Below are 19,827 nucleotides of genomic sequence, written 5' to 3' on the forward strand. Positions count from 1 at the left end.
TAATGTGGAAGTGGTGTGCCTCATATGACTTAATTTATTTTGTCAGTGGTTTTCGATTTTCAAGTAATTAAGTTTAATGTTAGTCAGTAGTGCAAGCTAAACTTGCTATATAAGTTTATAGTGCTTTAGCTAAGTGGTTATTTGTAGGATATTTAATGTCTCTTATGGTTCTAGGTAGAAATCTGTTCAAGTATTCACTTTTAGTGGCATGCACGGATGATGGTAGTCCTTTACTGTTTGCTCGAGTTTGAATGTGAGGCTCAGATTGGTTAATAAGTTGGTCGTGTGAGCTGTTCAGTGCTGAATGCTTATCCTCTTCACTAAGTATCCTCATTAAAAGTCATAGTCTGATGTCACGACATCTCTTTTGTAGTAGCTCAAAACCAAGCTTTTTTTCCACTTCACTAACACTTTCTCATCCTTTAAGGTGGCTTATAAAACGTACAGCTTGATTTTGAACAGCTTCTATATCTGCTAGGTGTTTTTTTAAAAACGGATTCCATGTTGCAGCAGCATATTCAAGATGTGGACGACAAAGTGGCTTGTATGCCAGCAACCGAGCAGATTGTAGAGTCCAGTATAAGCCTTATACCGGGCTCTACAATCTGTTTAAAAGTTTTAACTAGTTATGAACTTGCCAAAACGAATGTTAACCTTTTTTAGTGCCATTTCCAGTGCAAGTTATGCATTGTTTTCAGGTTTTTACCAGTCGTTTATTTGTAGTGGATGAGGTCCTGTCAAAAATGACTTTACCATCTCATCTCAAAAGAGCCTTATACTATAAGGATCTTTTTATCATGCCTAGTTGTCGCTTTGCAGCTACCGTTTTTTCAGAAATGTGTTTGTCAAATCTTAGGTAAAATTGTAACTGGACACCAAGATAACAAGTGTTTTCCACATGGTCTAGAACTTGATCATGAAGAGTGTATTTTGGTACTACTCTACTGTTGTTAAAACCGATAACGTGACACTTAGCTGCATTGAAGTTCATATTCCATTTATCTGCCCACTGTTGCAGTGAATCAATGTTTTTTTAAAAACGATTTTCATCAGTTGTGTTGTTGACCACTTGGTAAATCAGAGTGTCATCCGCAAACAGACTTACTGAGCAGTTTATGCAATCTGGGAGGTCATTGATGTACACTGAGAAGAGAGTAGGCCCTAATACAGATCCTTGTGGTACTCCTGAGGTCACAGGCAGAACTGTAGATTTAACTCCATTGAGCACCACACATTGATTTTGATCAATCAAGAAGTCAAGTATCCATGTTAACAAATAACTGTCAATACCTTGTATAGTAGAAAGTTATTGCATCAGAAGCTCATGAGGTAGCTTGTCAAATGTTTTTATGAAATGAAGTAACTAATTGGCATTAGCTAACGAGTAACGAGTTGTAGTGATAACACCTTGTCATTTATGTTAGCTAAAGATGTGACAGTAATAATATTTTATTAGGGGATCTGTCATTTAAAATCCATCAATCATCGTCATCCATCATACTCGCTTAGACCAATGATATACAGCCCCCCCCCCATAAGGGGGGGGGGCTGTATATCATTGCTTAGACTTAATCATTCGACAGTGAGCTGTGAGGATAAGCGTCTGTAAACTAGGTACGCTTCAAAACAAAGTGTAAGCTTCAAGTGTTGTTGAACTGACATAATTTGCTTCTTGGCATCAATAACTTTCATGTTTGCAGCAGGTGAGTGACCAAGTTAATCGTTTTATAATACGGAATGGAGACGAAGTATATATTCAAAGCGTTACATTTTCTTAATTAATCATAGAAATTTGTGATTATTAGTGTGTTCATTTAAGTTTGTTAGTACGCCTAGAACATTTTAGTGTTTGTCAAATAGCAAGCTCTTTTTTCTTCAGGTTGTGAATTACATAATCCTGAGTTTTATAAAAAGCTTGCAGAATCACAAGTAGTTGATCTTATGTGCAAATTGGCGCCTGCATCACTTGTTTGGAGCTCACTGTTGATAACTTGTATCTTTTCTGGTCTCATTTTCTTGATGCATTGCATATTTTGTTTATAATAATTAAAGTTTTTTGAATTAGACACAGCTGCTCGTTAACATAGAAGTACTTATTAGCTACTGTGTCATCTGAATTATGACCAAGGCAATAGGCAGCAATGCGTAGCACTTGGGCAAGCATTGTAGCTTACAAGGAAGTTATAAAGGAAGAGTTATAGAAAAATTATAAATAAAATCATTTTGTTGGAATATTTTAAAACCATGATTGTTGAAATTCAATACCAATATTATTTAGTATTTGTTGTTTTGTTTCTTCTACATTCACTCAATAAAGTTCAAGTCAGTCTTTTGAAACTGGCAATAAATACATGTATATTCATAGTTCTTTTTATCAGGATTATGCTAACATTATATATGCTAAACATTCCTTCAATACAGGATTACAGCAGACATTTTATGTTACTGTAACTAATCAGTATTTATTTCTTTCAAATTCTATACCTAATGCACGAGCTAATTGTTATATTAGGTAATATAATTTACTGTCATCATTTTGCGACAAAAGATGAGAGACGAGAGGTAAGCCTTGGCACCATTATTATTGCTATTCATTATGTTCATTATAATTGTGATAAAAGAAGGAAATCTTTTTTAATTTTCTGGCCAACAAAAAGTTTGGTTTGTACTTCCTTGTGCTTTGTTTTGGGTGAACAAACCAATTATACCCAATAAAATGGTTTTATCTGCGGCAAAGTTTTCAAAAGCTTACATTTTTCCAGACAACGCAAAATTTGTGGTTCCATTATATGTGGATAGCTATCCTTTCTATGGATCTACGATAAATCATTAGTGTTTACCAGCAGTATTTTTTTTCTAGCTATTTGATGTAAAAATCAATTGTATTAAGAGGATGTAGGCCTACATGTTCTGCTATGAGAGCCGTATTGCCAAAAATTATGTTGTTAATTTTTTTTTCTCAAATGTTTATTGAGAAATACACACTGGTGTATTGGTATACACCAGTGTGTGTATACCCAGAAACTGGTATAGGCCCACACCAGTTTCTCAAAGATGTAAAGATAAAATTAATAATAATTTTATAATTGATTTTATAACTTTTTTATAATATCAATTTTAGTAAGCAGCAGAACTCAGTTGATTGAAGTCATAATTGGATTGTTAAAAATATTCTGTTACAGTACTTGTGGTATGAAGTTGTTTTAATAGGAAGACTGCTGCTATCATTTAAGGTGTTATCTAACTTTAGGATTTTATAAAATTATCAAGAACATAAACTGGTTCACTAAAACTAAGCCACTCTCAGAGTTTTACTGACAGAGAATTTTGTAAAGTAAAATCCTTGTCTGTTGCTGACGTAACAGTCTGGCTCAAAATGGATTCTACAATTCCTCAATTTTTCATGCAGCAGTAATAATTACATTTGAATTTTTTTTGACTCACCAAGATCGCATTTCCAAAAGCAGCACTCAATCTGGCAACAACCACTATTAGCTGTGCCAAAAATTGTCCATTAGAAATCTACTAACGTGAGAACAGCTTCAAAGTTTAGCTCTTTGTTCCACTTACGTCTCAGTTGCACACACCAAATTGTTATTTATTGATAATGTGGCTGGGTGTAGGGACAATTATAGTTCTGTGATGATGCATGCGCGTTAAAATGTTTAAGAAGTTAAAAATCTGGTCAGCTTCCGCTGGGATTTCACAAGGAGGTACATATTTTGTCATTTACCTTCCCAAATGACTGTTTTGTTATTTTTCAAGGAACTACTGTAGCTTTTTTCTGTATAGAATTCATGAAGTTGCACAAACAATAGGTGGCAGTAACCTCGTGTAAGCAGTGTGCACGTGTATACCTCAAGGACACACGTGTATACCTCAAGGACACACGCATATAATTGAAAACAGCTTTCATTTTTATTTGTGGTTTGTGGATTATGGAATACTTTAGTAGGAGTTTTAGCGTCTCATTTACATGTCGCTTGCTGCCTCTTGTTTCCATATGTTGGTAAATCTGGTGCGACTTCAAAAAAATTTTACTGTTATTTTTTACTGTCCCCTACCTTTTGCACACCATACTAGTACGTATGATTTTGATAGTGTAGCCATTCAGGTTTTCACAGGAACAAGAGAGAGTAAGCCCTTTTACTATCTAGACTTATTTGATTGGACTGTTTGTTTTACACATTTGTTTCACATACATGTACCTTTCACATATGTCTCACAGTTTTTCATATAGTTTCACATAGTAACCTAAATAATCCATCGTTTTTATTGACGTCATCACCCTGTTTGCACATGCGCTCGTCCACGAAAAAGCCGCCATCTTTGTAGAAAACGATCGTCATTCTCTTGATTAATAGTATTTTTCAGTGTTGTTTTGATACTAAAATAAAAAATTTGCAAACAAAAGCATTGTTTGTAATAATTAATTGCAGAAGATTCGTGTTTTTAACAATAAAAGTTGTCCATAAAGATGGCAGCCAACGATAGAATGACGTCACGAATAAACGAAGGATTGTATAATTGTTTGTGTTCAATGGTATTAGGGTCCTCGTATTAAATATGATATTATGCTTCAGACATGCAACAACTATCTGGTTAGGAAATTATAGACTCTGATGCTGAAGATGTTACCTGGATGCATGACGAATGATGAATTAATCATTTATAGCGCTCACTACAATTTAACATTTGCATGTAGAGAAATGTGTATAAATATTTATTTGCATTTTGCTTGATTCCATCCTTGTCTGCGAGTGTAGTGAAACTATTTTACTGTTATAAATAAATGTCCGTATGAAAGTGCGGGTGCTTGAATAGAACATTCATTTATTGAACTTCACCAGCTATACTCAAGTTCACTGTAAAAAAATATCTTTTCAAAAATAGTATTTTGCAATTATCGTAAAATTGGCAGACAGAGCTCATGTTGTTTTCAGTACAGGCTACTCCAAACTGCTGAGACATTGTTCTATAAATATAAGATAGAATTACAGCAACTAAAAGTATCTACTAATCTATGTGAATTATTACTTTCGGTGTTGACACTAGATGTAGTCATCAGTCAGCTTCGTAAAACTAGCAAAGATTTTTTGTGGTCTTTTCTGTCGAAGGCAAGGCGCTGAGAGATAACACAATGCTGTGCAAGTACTCGTGCAAATACTCGTACACACGCCTCAAATATTTGGCTTTACATCACATAGACCTGCATCAACGACAAAACTTTTCACTAACAAACATAGAAATGCCGTAAAACCTCTAATTTAATGCCACCTCTATTTGAACGCCACCTCTATTTGACCTCCACTACGAGAGCAGGGTTAAAAAATAGAGTGCCACCCTCTATTTGACTGCCACCTCTATTTGACTGCCACTTTGACTATCTTTGATCTTTATGAACCCATAATATCAGGCTAGTAGTAGTTCTTTGTTTTGCGCAGTTTTTCTACTTCGAAGTAGCCTAAAGATATATAAACGGTTTAAATTTGCGATGGTAGATAAACCTTGAAAGAAATAGAAATAATTACTTTCTCAGGCTACTAGTAGTTCCTTGTCTAACGTGGTCTTAATACTTTGAAGATCATGCATATAAAAAACGGTTAACAAGTTTTAGGCCCAAGGTTACGTTTAGCAAGCAAACTTTTACTCGAAGCATTTGTGCTAAATGCAGCGCGTAAAAGTTTTGCTCCGCCAAAAAATTGTTTGGGTGCTAATATCGACTAGTTCAGCAGTGCAGAAGAAGAATTGAGGCCAGAAAATATTTTGGAAGGTATTGAACAACTAGAATATGTTTGTTCCATCGAAAGCAACAATCAGAACGCAGCTATCCGAACAAATGAGGGAAATATTTTTGTTTTAAAAACGTTAATTTTTGTTTCTGCATGTGATATAAGTATGGCTCGTTTATGTCACTTGTTCATAAATATATATTTGTATCATTCGATAGATTATCATTATATAACTTATAAATATGCAGATTTATAACATGTTATTTAATAGCATCCTTGCGGCTAACTTAACATGGCTTACAATGGATCGATGCTCATAGCTCTATACTTGTATTGCACATAAAAAGCTAGATTTGGCTGCAAACTGTAACAAACATATCAATGAGTGCAATGAGCTTTTATACAACACTGTTAAATATAAATATAAAATAGAAACATGTCTTCAAATTTAGAATGAAATAAAAATGGAAAATGCCAACAAATTGCAAAGAAGGACACGGGCTATAATATCATTGCAAGTCAATTGCAAGCAATAGATATCAACTGGTAGAGATATTTCTCGGTTTCTCAATGCATATTTCTTAAAGGTCTTTGACAAGTTGGATGTAAGTTTGCAAATTTATTGCATCCAAAGGGTTTAATGCGCGATGGCGATGATGTCAAGGTTTAATTGAGCGCCATGGCGTTCAACTAGAGGTTTTGCTGAATATGTGTGAGGTATTCAAACGTGCTCCAATTGTTTATAATAGTTGGCTATTGTCAATAGAAGCAATAATAAAATATTATTACTACAGTAATCATTCACCTTTTGCAGTTAAGGGGGACCGGCGCCTGCTGCAATAATTGAAAATCCACAAAATAGAAACCAATTTTTAAATCCAATTTTCATTAATCATAACCATTTTCCTCCTTTTCATAGGTTCTTTAGACGATTTTGAGAGTTGCCAGAATTTAGGAATCTTTAGCATTTAGACATGATGAAGGACATTACAGGCACGTGGCACTTTTTCACTTCACAACAAGTTACAGAGAAATAGTGAGATGCGGTAGTTGCTAGGACAAAGATGCTAGCAAAGGGATCTCACGGGGCCAGAGTGTGAGAGAGATTTATTTTATATATTTATATACATAATTATTCATTTTCTCTAATTTTCAATTTAATAAGAAATATTTTTACCCTGCATCCACGAAAGGGGAACTGCTAAGTATCGATGGATTACTGTAATATAAATGATAAACTGATATAACTAATATATATATATATAGCCTATATATATATATAGCCTATATATATATAGCCTATATATATATAGCCTATATATATATATATATTTATATATATATATATATATATATACATATATATATATAAACTGTCAAACTAATATATCAGATGCCTTACTTAATTTAGTTTTTACGTATAATTTAGGAGTTTACATTCAATTTTATACATAGTATTAAATAAGGCTTTTACTTTAATACTATATTAAAATATTTATCTATTTATTTATTTATATTTATTAAGAGTGCTACAATGAATTATATAAAGTTCAATTATTCTTATAAGAGTCTTTGCTAAAACATGTGATGGTTTTTACATACGAAGCAAATATCATAACAGATAAACTTAGCATGTCGAGGTTTGCCTATACAATCATACTTTGACATGCAAGCGCCCCAATATATGAGAAAATTGAGATATGGGCAGAGTTTGAGTAAGCTTCTTCCTTGAGATACGAGTAATCTTTGAGATACGAGCATACCAGCCATATAGCGTCACAAAAGTTTCGTGTACCGAACCCGTTGCTGTCAAGTCTCTCTCAGACCACTATTAGCCACCAAGTCTATCTCGAAGGTAAAAACTTATAGTAGTGTACATAGCAATGTTACATTTTATTACAGATTTTAACAACTAAATAGGTATTGTAGGCACTAAACTACAACAATTAAAAACATTTTCATCTACCGTAATATCCTGTTTTATGTGGTTTTGTTCATAGTATGGTAACGGATTAATTTGTATTTACCCGTACAGGATGAATTTATTCGCGGAGTTATATTTCGCGAAAATTGTCTTTTTATGCATATTCGCGGATGAATTTATTTGCGGCTGAAAACTGCCACTCTCTAGGAAAAGTTAACTCTATTGCGGCTAGTAATAGAGTTATTCCTACGCATGCGCACACCGCGTGTTCCGGTTTATATTTAGCTTACAACTGCGAGGCGATCATGCTAAGCTGCGGTAAACAATTTTTGCTGCGTCCAGAGGTTTTCACGAATATTCATCGCTTTGGAGGCCTTTGATAAGCCAACAACTTGTGGTAAGTTATGAGTTTTTTTTAAAACCATTTACTAAATTAATAATTGAATTTTACTTTAGTAAAATGCAATATTTATTTTTTCCATCCCTACCGCTTTGTTATTCGTTTTAGTGTGAGAAAGAGCCCAATAATCTACACGAACCATTGGCAGTAAAGCTAATAAACGCAGACTGCGCAACGGTTGGTCATCTACCCCGTGAAATAAGTATAGTAAGCAGATTTTTTATCATATCCGGAGGTACAATGACTGCAAGGGTGGTGGATGTTATTCCTAGAAGATCACCAATCATTCAGGGATGTCTTGAAATTGAAGTGACCGCAGCTGCTAACGCAGAGAATATATCTGTTTTAAAAAAGGAACAAGAACGCCTTTACGATCACAAACTTTTGGCCAACCAGCAGAACGTTGCAATAGTAAGCCACGAGGAGATTTCTGATGAGAATTGACTTACCAGCCACGTAGTAGTGAGAGAATTGCCTTTAACATCTACCCAAGACAGTGACAGCGATATAGAGCTACTATTACCAAAATATAACTAGTCAGAGAGCACCATTACACGCTAGTATTCACTTATCAAGATTATCAGTTTAATTTTATTGCTCTAGACAGCCGCCATATAGACTAAACTGTTTATATTTACTCCATTCATCGTTTGTAAAATTGTATTTGTATTTGAAACATTTTATTTGTACACTCAAGTTTGTAATAAATTATAATATATCTATACATAAAATAAAATAATAATTTAACCATGTTTGCTGCAGCGATATCAAGGAGTTGTTGTCGGTGAATGGGTCTAAGTTGACTGGTTGCTTCTCTGCCAATATTTCTGCCACGGTGAATATTACTACTTGTCTCTAGTTTTCGTAATTGGAGTAGGTTGTTTCATTGTCAATCTGCAGAAAACACAAAAAAGAAAAATATTAATAAGTGTTAAGGAAGTACAAAAACAATAGCTGAAGTATTTAATGAAAGCGATCAGTTTTTAAACAAAAGAATTAACTAATGCAGTTGATTATGGAAAAACGTATCTGCAAAGCAAATACATACCATAATGTCCAGATCAGAATCATGATCGTCCTCAACTTCGGTATTAGAGATTGATAGAGTTGATTTCAATGTAAAAAGACAAAGAGAGATTTTTTGCGATGCTGAAGCCATGCCGAATAACTTGTGAAAACCTTGAATAATTTTGTAAAGTTTGATGCAATGGCAATAAAACTCGAAGCCCGGCGATGATTTTAAAGAAGTTTTGGAACTCGGCTACGTTTAGTACTTCTGCCTAGTGGCTATTTTTGCGATGACCCCATTCTGCATATTTTGTGACAACCTTGAATAATTTTGTAAAGAAATATGATGCAAAGGCAATGGTGTTAGCTCAAAGCCCAAGCAATGATTTTAAAAATGTTTTGAAACTCAACTACGTTTAGTATTTATATTGAAAACCAGCCTATAGCGGCTAGTTTTTTAATTTGATGCAGTAGTTATTCTCCCTTGTGATTAAAAATAGAACTAATTATTCACGGAATTTTATAATTCGCGGAGTTGCCTGTTCGCGAAATCGCGAATTTTTATAACCAACGAATATTTTCATCCTGTAGGGTAGTTACTTTATATAAGAAACAGCGCTTTGAGACACGGTTAAATTAATAAACGAGTTTAGTCCCAAAAAGCATAAAGCTCGTATGTCGAGGTATGACTGTATACGCATATAGTGAGTATTGTGTGGTCAGCAATTAAAATGTGTAGCCGTCAGCATTTCAAAAGGCTGCACAAAAGGCTGACTAAGGTAGGAAAATCCAAAGTTAGTTTTTTGTCATAAAGCGAAATACGAAGAGGTTGTTACTTCACAAAGTTGTAAATTTTCATGTCACCTTCTTTCGAATTAAGTTTACTCCAGCTTTGAGCATTACATTAGTGTATTAAATAAATGTGTAAAATAAGTCAAGAGATGTTATATCTCCATAATTAATAAGCGTTTCAATTGCAGCTCAAAATGCAACTGTAAAGTAGTGTAAAGGCATATCTTAGTATGTTGAAAATGTCCGTTTTTATTTTATTTTAACTTTATGCTCACTACTAAAAAAGTAGCATAACGTCGCTCATGTATGTATCATGCCTCAACATTTAGATGCCTAGTCTTGTATATAGAAGCAGGACCCCTGATCATCGACCGTATCAACAACCTTTCATTAATGGTGAAAGTGCTGAAAATAGGGCAGTTCCTGTTAAACTGAATACCATGTTGAAGCTCCAAGCTTGTAGAACTCATGGAAAAATAAAATAGAGTTAATAGTTTTTTTCACACTCTTTCGAAGAAGTGGTGTGGTGTTTTAGAGGCAGCTGAAGAAACACAATGATACACTGAGTCACATATATTGTGTATGTTTGTTATGAATAGAAAAACGAATAGTTTTATTGTAAATATTGTAGCTGATGAGAAGAACTTCTCTAGCTTTCACTATTTTTTATTCCTTTTCATCAAGAACTTCAATCAGTATGTCATTAGAAACTGATGTCCTGTCAACAGTCACTTTTTATTTCTCGGTCGGCTAGAAATTCCCTCGGTATTTTAGCGATATCTCAAGAACTAGGCGTTGAATCAACTTGAAACTTTGGAATTATACTGAAAATAAAATCTGCAGTTAGTGATCAAAGTTTCGTGATCCTACAAAAACTGGAGGTGCAGAAAAGAACAAAGTGGCACTGCAGAGCCGAGTTTACTTGGGCTTAGAATCAGAATCAGGCGTAAGATCCTGATCAGGGTCAGCATGTTTTTAGGATTAGTTGAAAAAGAATTCCCCGAATTATCTCGGTGTTAACATTTGACCATTTGGCACTATTGCTATCAACCCCAATGCTTCTATAAGCTAATTTTACTATTCATTTGTGCATGAACGACTGATCAGAATTGTTTAGTTTGAGAACAGAATAGTTTGAGAGTGCTTTCAGTTTGAGAGGAGTGAGATGCGATAGAAGTTCAAATCCAGTAGCAGCCGAGATAAAATCTTTTAAATACAATACGGGGTTTTGTATCAGTGTGTAGTTACAATAGTAATTTTCAGCCAACGTTTTTATACATTCGCAATATTTTTATTCTTGTTTGAACTTGTTAACGAATTGAATCAATACATTCAGTTTCAGATGAGGTTAAACTTTCGTTCGTATATCAAGATGAAATTAATTTTATGCCTAACAACACCGCAGTGTTTATAATCGTTTTCTTGATGCATTTTTTATAGTTAATTTGATAGCTGCTTGTCTAGACATTTTTGCTTACAACATATTGTAGGTCAATAAATGGTGGCGTCTCTTACCTCACATTGTAGTCTTTCTCTTTCAAATAGAACTAGTACTCATTTTATTAGCTCTCTCACCCCCATTCTAATTTGCTTGTGATCAGCTTTTGTTTTCGCTTTTCCATGTTATAATAATTGATCCTTATCTCATGCCACATACATGGATATATGCTGTACATGATCTCTAGCTTTATTGTCTGCAGAACGTCTGACAAACAGTTGTGCTTGAATAAAGAAAAATGTTTTACACCAACAACCAACAAAAGTTATGCTAAAAAGTGTCTGCTCATTTAAAAAATCCTTCTAGATGGTTCTTTTAAAACCGCAGATTAGGAAAAGGTTAAAACTTTCTAATCTTTCTGATTCTCGGGAAGAATTGAAATATAAACTTCTCAGATGTTCTGCACCCTTTCAACGCATCATCCGTGTCAACTTATTTTGCATGGACTAATATGGACATGGACTAATATGGACATGGACTAATATGGACATGGACTAATATGGACATGGACTAATATGGACATGGACTAATATGGACATGGACTAATATGGACATGGACTAATATGGACATGGACTAATATGGACATGGACTAATATGTCTGTTTTTTGTATTAACATTTAAGCAGAACTTTCTGCTTTTTATAGTTTACATCATTTAGGGCCTGGAACTAAAATATAATTGTTTTTCTTAAATGTCTTCGCAAACTTTTAACAGTCTGATTATAAAAGTTCACTCAAAGCTAATTTGTTATTGAAGCTCAAGCTTGGCACAAGTTGATGGTAGCTTTATTAGAATTATGACTAGGGGTTGTGATCACAATCTAGCGAGGCGCCTGTTATTTGTCATAAAAATGTTAGATCCTAAGGTTACAAATAGCTTTTCATAACTATCCTTGTTTAAATAGCAAACACCTTATCTTTGATTTTTGGTGCAAAAACTAATTTAAAAGATGTTGACTTGCGATAGTAATTTGTAAGAACAAATTATCGACTGGCTTGAAATTAACAGTTGAAGTAATCCTTAATTTTATTAGGTTTAGTTGTTCAATCAATTAATAATACATACACTTTTGGGCTTGTCTAAATTTTTCAAAATATCAATAAAGTTTTTTAGGTTTCAAAGTAACATGACCACAGAGAGCCGGTCTAGGAAGGGAAACTATTTGTATTCTCTCTTTGACCACTTATCATCTAAACCTGCAATGTGGTAAATTTAATCGTACTCTACCGTTGACATTTTTAAATACCAAGTGCAATCACATTGTTATAAATTATGTGGCCCACCAAAAATATTTTGCTTTGGTTAGATTTTAGATTGTTTGGCCATTTAAAGATTAATACATGGTCTTTGAACCATAAATATCTGCATGCGGCTTGCAATATGTCTCCTGAAGAGGAGACTGATTGGATGATGCGTGCAAACCCGTCAAAACTACTAATTTGACCTGTCACTGCTCTCTTCAACTCATCATACATTCTGACATATACTCTTTTATTTTGCCAATGAGTGTGTACATAAAGCTTCAGTAGAAAGATGTGTAAAAAAGACAAGCGCAATGTCCAATTTTATCAGTTTTAGGTCTTGTTCTATCGACCACAAAATAAACTGCTGATTTGAATCTATTTGGGTTGTTGTCACTCACAATGGATGTTAGCATGTAGTCCTCGGACCATGTGGATGTTTAGTGAGTCTCAGTTTTTCAGCGTTATGTTTTAAAATAATAATTAACTTTAAATTAATGTTTTATTGTAGTAAGCTTACACCAGTAGCCAAATGTGAAATGACACTATAAGTATTCTTGAACACAAATCGCTTATCATTGTCGGCAATTAACACTTGGGAAGATTACCATTTTCATTCTTCAAGGAATATTTTAAAGGCCTGACTTTCTAAAAAGTGATGCTACAGCAAAAGCTTCCTTGAAATATGATACGGAGGACCCATATTCATAACAGGAAACACATTGAATACTATATCATTATGTAATGCTACTTAATCTTATCATCAAATATCACTGTCAATTTTTTTATAAAAATCTAGGAAAGTGGTATGTTTCCATGGTACGGATTTGGAATTGTGCACACATTGAGTTAATATGCGATAAGTGTTTTAATAGACATTCGTATGTTGCGTATTAACACTAACGCTTTGTTAAAAAAGATGAGGAATTCTCCGCCAGAGGTCATAGCGGTATACTCCTGTCTCGCTTAGCAGCACCCTTTCGAAATAGAACTGACGGAGTTTAGAAAATGTTTAAAATGGAATAGCTTGCGCGACATTTTCTTCCGCATCATTCACTAGTACCATTTCCATCTTTGACTTGCAGATTAACCGGGTTATGTAAACATTGTATGTTATTTAATGAAAGCTTTCTCTAGTTGCAACACTGTAAGTTAAGGCATAGTGAAATGTTATCGAGACGGTTTAAGCAGCATTTTATCAATGCGTAATAATTACACCAGTGATAAATATATATTCGAGTCATTATGTAGATTTTAACTCAAGCTGACCTAATCGTAGATTTATTCCTGTACTTGACAGCGTGGTGAACTACCGAGCTGTGCTTCATCCGACACCTGCAAAAGTGATGGATGACCTACCTGTTCCAGATGAGGATTTCTTTACCAATTGTTCTACGCAGGAGCATACATAGTGAGTGATCTAGTAAAATAATGTAGACTGGTTGGGTACGTTGTATTGTAGTTTGCTCTGACAGGTGTCTAGTAACTCTGGCAGGTGTCTGGTTGCTCTGACAAAAGTCTAATGGTTCTGACAGGTATCTATAGAGGTTATGACAGGTGTCCTTTATCATTTGTTATCGCGGACTAGGATTTGTCAAAAGTTGTTTTGGGATTGTAAGAATGTATTTACAGTGATTCTTGTTGGCTGGCCTTCACACTGGTGAGGAATATTTTGATTGAAAGGCCGTAGTCTGAGGTCATGGATAGTTTTAATTATCTAGCTTTCATACGATCTCTTTTCCATTAGAATTACATCTTCAGAATGCATTGTGGTACGGAAATACTTGTGGTAAGCTTTACATAATCTTATCTTCAGTAGGGTGCAATTAGTTTCCAGGAGCGGGCAATCCTGGGTTACAGACCACGAGTTGTACTCCTGGAAAAAGTGCTACTGACATTAATATATTCTTTATAATAGACCATTTTAAATGCTTATTTCTCTATTATATAATCCCACGACCAAACACGAGCGAAAAGAGTGTTTGAGAGTTTTATGATAAATGCATATGCGCACACAAGTTTCGAAAATGATTCATCAACACTGTACTCAAACCCTTGTACCGAAATATCATCAAAAAATTTAACCATCTTTGTTTGGAGTCGTTTAACTATAATAACGATACAAAACACATATAAACCTATTTAAATATGTTACCAGGTCTTTGAAAAGTGTAGACAGTATCCTAAAACTTACTCATCTGATCGGATAATTCATAACTAGACAGATTAATCTTGCCTAAAATCGCCATTATAACCTGACAAGCCTTTTCTAATCAAAATTAAAACCGGCCAACGAAACGCCGATAAAGCCGTGCGACAGAGAGTAGAACCATTAAGTCATGTGCATTTCACGAGAAAAATTTGCACATTTCACCAGTCTATGGCAATGTCCAATTGCCGAAGGTTTCTGTAATTAACGTAGAAGTACTGAAAAGTAATGGTTTATTTTTTGCCGATTTCAATGTCAACTGACATTTTGGACATTTACAATGAGTACTTTGGTATTCCAACTGATGTCCAAAGCAGTGAAAGTAAAGGAAATGACGATGATATTTGTTACACGATTCTTATAAGATTATTATAAGATTTAATTATAAGAATAATCATTCAAATTTGCAAGATCGAAGTATATAGTGACCGATGGTGGGCAATATGTTACTGTTACTATTTTTTTAAAGATTTTGTTGATGATACTATGGCTGTGCCCAACATCGCGGTACTGCCAAGCCGTTTTTAACATCTTGCAAAAATATTTAGTTATAAGAATAATCATTCGAATTTATAAGATCGAGGTATATAGTGACCGAAGGTGTGCAATATGTTACTGTTATTATTTTTCTATTTAGATTTTGTAGGATAACCGTAACATCATGGGTATTATGGGTATTATCCATACGTGAGTAGTATGTTTTTTATGTAGTTTTTCCTTAAAGTTTATCCAATACTGTCTGATGATTAGGTTCATAACTGGCCATTCAAATAGCTTTTAAAGTCATCTGTGTTGATGCAGCATGCCTTAAAGGTTGACTTGCAACAGCATGCCTTAATTTAATTGCCTTGTCTTGGTTATGACTTTTCAGGTAAACAGCACGTACAGCTATACTATCAACTATATAGGCTGAGCTATAACACCTCACTAACTCTGGTATATAGTATGTACAGCTATACTATCAACTATATAGGCTGAGCTATAACATCTCACTGACTCTGGTATATAGTATGTACAGCTATACTATCGACTATATAAGCTGAGCAATAACATCTCACTGACTCTGGTAAATAGTGCATGTAGCTATTTATTCAGCGATGTGAACAATTTGTTATCGAGTCAGGCATCTGGAAGAAGCCAGTGTTGGAGTATCCTGGAGGTTATTATTCCAAAGCATGCTTTGTCATGTATTCATTGCATTCATGATAAAGGACCCACAAATCATTTGTCATATACCTGTCATAATTTATGAGGGAGAACCCACAACTTGGGTGTATATTAACATTCAGATCTGTTTTCAGTTGTTGTTTGTATCTACAATGTATATGTAATATTCCATGCACAACCTCTCGGCATCATTCACCAGGAGACCACAACTAGCAAATTTATTAAAGATAAACTTACCATAAATTTTACTAGATTTTATCAGAAAATATCCATAGTTTTCTATCATTTGCAATTGCTTGTGATGTTTGAGGTGATGTAACTGCCAGGATGTTTCAAGATTAAAATCAATAAAACTCAATAACGATTAAAATGCTCAGAAGAAAAATATGTGCAAATTGATGTCACTAGCTGTTATATTTGATATCAGCTATCATGTTCAATTTGAAGCGTTACGCATCTCTATTTTGTCCCTATTGCAATTATTGACATCATAATGACAATGACAATCATACAATTGCACTTCAGCTTGATCTAAGCGTTTTGATTGTGATAAAGTTTTATCAATGTTAATCTTAAAACATCCTGACAACCAGATCACCTCAAACATCAAAAACAATCGAAATGTTTGAAAAATACCGATACCTTCTGATAGATAAGATTTACTAAAAACTTTAGCGCAAGTTCATCTCTAACACACCGGTCATAACGCTGATTATTCTCCTTTAACAAATCATCCAAAACTATTGCAAATACTTTTTTAAATTCATTGGTTTTTAACACTTGCTGGTATAACCTGTCTACATATCCAAACTCATCGATAAGGTTGTGGTGGAGTTATCTTGCCACTGGCAGTTTATGGGTCAGAAATTCTTTTGACTGACCAGCTGTGGTATGGAAATGGTATGATATTACTAGATCATTATTGACGACATGTGATCTCAAGATGGCAGCTCAAATAATAATAATCGTATTTTATGACATTTAGCTCAGATTCCACCAGTCAACAGCACCCTATTTGTCCACCTGGAGCTGAATATGTGCCCTATGAAACCACAAGCAAGGTAAAATAGAGCATTAATATATTGTTTCCTCGCATGATATACGTAGCCATAGCAAAAATAGCAACCAAAGCATCTGCAGGATACCTAACACTGTGTTCTCCTACCTAAAAGTTTGGCTACATGGAAATGCATTGCTGATGAGTAGGGTAGATAGTAAACTAACCAATGAGTTACCTTGACAAATAGATTGACCAATCAGAATTGAACTCAACTCCGTGAAGGTCATGATATGATTTTCTTGTACCATTGTTGAAGTATTGCGAGCATATTTATTTATCTAATGTGGATAGCCAAAAATTTGTGGGAATCATAGAATATGTGCAGCTGCTAGCGCTGCTGTACTTTTACTTATGTAAAAACTGCTGCACAGGTACAGAGCAAAAAAATTGAGGTTTTACTGATGCAATTGCTTAAAGACTTATCTAAAACCCTTTTTTATGAAAATCTTTAATTTACACTAGTGGGCTTTGTTTATCTGTTACAAGTGAGAATATCTTTATCTACATATAAATACATATCTGTGAGATCCTGTAGTTACTACTTGAAAACGAATCTTTGATAGAACAAACTTGTGTTGAAAATGAATAAAATGGAATTGATGTTATGTTTGTTAGAATGTAAAGGTTTTGTGTGACCTTCACTTTCCTCCACTAGTACAAGACTCGGTACATGAGTTTATACATTTATTTCTGCTTAGTTCATAAGTTGAACAAGAATGATCAAGTAACAGGCAATGAACAGGCCCAGAACAGCTCTGCTCTTCTACACAAATGTTGGAGCTTATATAACTAGTAAGCTCCGCCTCCGTTCTACTTGGCTGGACTCGGCTTGGGTCGCCGCGAATTTTTTTTTCCCAAACAGGTTTACATACGGCAGTAACATTTTGGCTCCTGATTGGCTTTAGTAATTGAGTTTTAGTAATCAAATCCTACATCATTACATTAAAAGTCAATAGTTATAATTAGAGAGGAACACAAAATTCCAAAATTTTATTCAAAATGGCTTAAATTAATGAATTTTAAGTGAGCGCCTCTTACGTTTTAACAGCACTTTTTGAATGATAACATCAGTTTTACTACGTTATTTAGAATTTTGTGTTCCTTTCTAATCATAACTATTGATTTCTAATGTAATGATGTAGGTTTTGGTTACTAAAACTCAATTACTAAAACCAATCAGGAGCCAAAATTTAACTGCCGTATGTAAACCTGTTTGGGAAAAAAAATTTCGCGGCCGGGCCCGGCTCGGTCTTGACTCGGCACTGCTCTGGGTTGCCTTGGCTTTGAGCTTAGGCTAAATGTAAGTGGACGCCATCCACCACAAAAATAACTATTTCAGCCAATCGCAGATGCATGGGTTGTATCTCTACTGGTTCAGACCAACATGTTTGTTTGGCTACACAAACAAGTATTTCTCCGCGTATAGCCAGGCTATAATTCTTACAGAAAATCAAGGCCCAAAGGTTTTGGTATGAAATTAAAATTATTTACATCAATTATACTGGGAAAATAGCTATGAATGTTGAACAAATCACTTTTCAAGCAGTTTATTGGGATGGGTTATGGTAGAAAACCATTGTATGACTATTAGTGCTAATGCTTGCAGTGTTGGTGTGGCGTGTTGCTTGAAGTTGCGCTGCTATGGAACTATTCCCATGTAGATGCTGTGACATACTCTGATAGCAATAAACACTTTGAATTCTATTTATTGTATAAAGCCAAGGATTTAAAGATTCACAACCTCTTGTATTATTCACTATACAAACACACAATGCTACTATTTTATTGTTAGTTTGTGTGGAGCTGCTAAGGAGATTGTTCCTGGTATGAGCTGATTTGATGCTATGAGCGAGTTGTGTGACAGACAGACTTATTCCGATTGTATATGTTAGGTATTGCGGGGCTAACTCTTATTTTCTATTGTAATAATACAACATCAATACTTTCACTATTTTTGGCTGCAAACAAAAATTAAGGGCGGTAGTTGGCATCACACATGGTATCGGCGAAGCATGTAAAGACTTGGCACATGGCACGCTCAGTGCTTTGCCACAATTTGTCCCACCACCCAAGTAGCCATGTAACAAAAGTAATAAATAGTAGGTTGAGAGGAACAGAATGGCATTATGCTGAAAATGGTGATTGCTGCGTAGCGATAAGGGACAGTAACGTCACAGTTTCAATAGGTCTACAGTCTAGCGATACAGTCTAGTCTTCCTACAGTCTAGCGACCTCCAGCCATCTGCCAAAGTTTAGCTTTGACAACTTTAGCATTTTGACAAGAAATATGTTGACACAAAGCTTTTGGCTGCTATGATTAGTTGCAATGGCGTCACCATTCTCCTAGCGCATGAAGGTTTGCTGTTGACTCACACTGTCTATCAATTTTAGTGGCCCAACTCAGTCTGCAGCTTGAGTGAAACTCGTGTACTGAGTCACTTTTATTGCATAGCAGCACTTTTGATCACAACTGGATTAGAAACTGCGACATCACAAGTATTACATGCGTTACGCAGCGCCTTTAGGGCCACATTAGAATGTCCGAAAAACTGACTTTGCTCTTCGTTTATGGCTTTATGCAGTACGCCTTGTTCTATCTACCAAAAGAGGTACTAAACGAATTACATTACTTTGGTGGCAAAAACAATCTAGGTCTTAGACATGAACTTTCACTAATTTTAGGAGATTTTATCAGAAATTGTAGGTATTTCTCTATCATTTGTGATTGTTTTTGATGTTTGAGGTGATCTGACTGCCAGGATGTTTCTAGATAAAAATCGCCAAATCATTAAAAC

General features: G+C 34.7%; 1 protein-coding gene across 2 annotated transcripts in view; it reads left to right on the forward strand.

Moving 5' to 3' along the window:
• Positions 1 to 1,582: 1,582 nt before the first annotated feature.
• Positions 1,583 to 19,827, forward strand: part of LOC137410082 (nuclear hormone receptor HR96-like) — a 34,175-nt gene continuing 15,930 nt past the window's right edge. For both annotated transcript variants that reach the window (XM_068095665.1, XM_068095670.1), the window contains exons 1-3: positions 1,583 to 1,703; positions 13,897 to 14,007; positions 16,958 to 17,033. In XM_068095665.1, coding sequence (XP_067951766.1) covers positions 13,943 to 14,007; positions 16,958 to 17,033 — 141 coding nt within the window. In that variant the 5' untranslated portion in view covers positions 1,583 to 1,703; positions 13,897 to 13,942. The remainder of the gene's footprint in view (positions 1,704 to 13,896; positions 14,008 to 16,957; positions 17,034 to 19,827) is intronic.

The sequence above is a fragment of the Watersipora subatra genome, chromosome 1, assembly GCF_963576615.1.
Source record: "Watersipora subatra chromosome 1, tzWatSuba1.1, whole genome shotgun sequence".
In the NCBI taxonomy this organism is placed as follows: Eukaryota; Metazoa; Bryozoa; class Gymnolaemata; order Cheilostomatida; family Watersiporidae; genus Watersipora; species Watersipora subatra.